This window comes from Eimeria mitis, genomic scaffold (genome assembly GCF_000499745.2).
Source record: "Eimeria mitis Houghton genomic scaffold, Emh_scaff2489, whole genome shotgun sequence".
NCBI lineage: Eukaryota > Apicomplexa > Conoidasida > Eucoccidiorida > Eimeriidae > Eimeria > Eimeria mitis.
This window is the reverse complement of record NW_013570828.1, coordinates 2962-3783: the sequence shown is the minus strand read 5'-3', so window position 1 is coordinate 3783 and position 822 is coordinate 2962. Positions and strand designations below refer to the sequence as shown.

Genomic DNA, 822 nt, shown 5'->3' with positions numbered 1-822 from the left:
CTCCTTCTGTCTCTCCTTCTGCTGTCTCTTCTTCTTTATCTTCTTTATCTTCTTCTTTATCTGTCTCTCCCTCTGCTGTCTCTGCTTCTCTTTCTCCTTCTGTCTCTCCCTCTGTTTCTTCTCTCTCTCCTTCTTTGTCTCCTTCTCTCTCTCCTTCTTTATCTTCTTCTTCTTTATCTTCTGTCTCTCCTTCTCTCTCTCCCTCTCCTTCTTTATATTCTTTATCTGTCTCTCCCTCTGCTGTCTCTGCTTCTCCTTCTGTCTCTCCTTCTCTCTCTCCTTCTCTCTCTCCTTCTCTCTCTCCCTCTGTTTCTTCTGTCTCTTCTTCTCTATCTTCTTCTTTATCTGTCTCTCCTTCTGCTGTCTCTCCCTCTCCTTCTTTATCTTCTTTATCTGTCTCTCCTTCTGCTGTCTCTGCTTCTCTGTCTCCTTCTGTCTCTTCTTTTGTGGACGTTTCATTTATTTCATCTTTAATTAAAAAACACTGCAGGCGACAGCAGAAAACAGCAACCCCCCAAAAAGAAGAAAAAAAAGAAAAAAAAAAAAACAAAAATACAATAAACAAAAGCGACAAAACAAACGAAAATAAAGAGAACAAACAAAACCAAAAACAAAAACAAAAAAAACAAAAAGAAAAAAAAGAAAAAAAAAATATATATTCTCCTTATTCATGTACAGTAGTAATGGGTTTATTTAATATACCACCTCCTTCTTTAGGGCCCACAAAGACAGCTGCGGTGTATATACAGCAGCTGCAGCTAGGATTGCGTTTGTTTATAGAGCAAGGTTTAATTATATTTGTAGATAGTTTTTATATAAATA

General features: G+C 37.1%; 1 protein-coding gene across 1 annotated transcript in view; it reads right to left on the bottom strand.

Annotated features, from left to right (window-relative positions):
• The window catches only part of EMH_0054560 (uncharacterized protein), a gene marked incomplete at both ends in the record, with an annotated part of 1101 nt that extends 642 nt beyond the window's left edge, over window positions 1–459 (bottom strand). The window contains one exon of the mRNA XM_013497132.1: window positions 3–459. Within this exon, the coding sequence (XP_013352586.1) occupies window positions 3–459 (457 nt within the window). The remainder of the gene's footprint in view (window positions 1–2) is intronic.
• Between the last annotated feature and the right edge of the window lie 363 nt (window positions 460–822).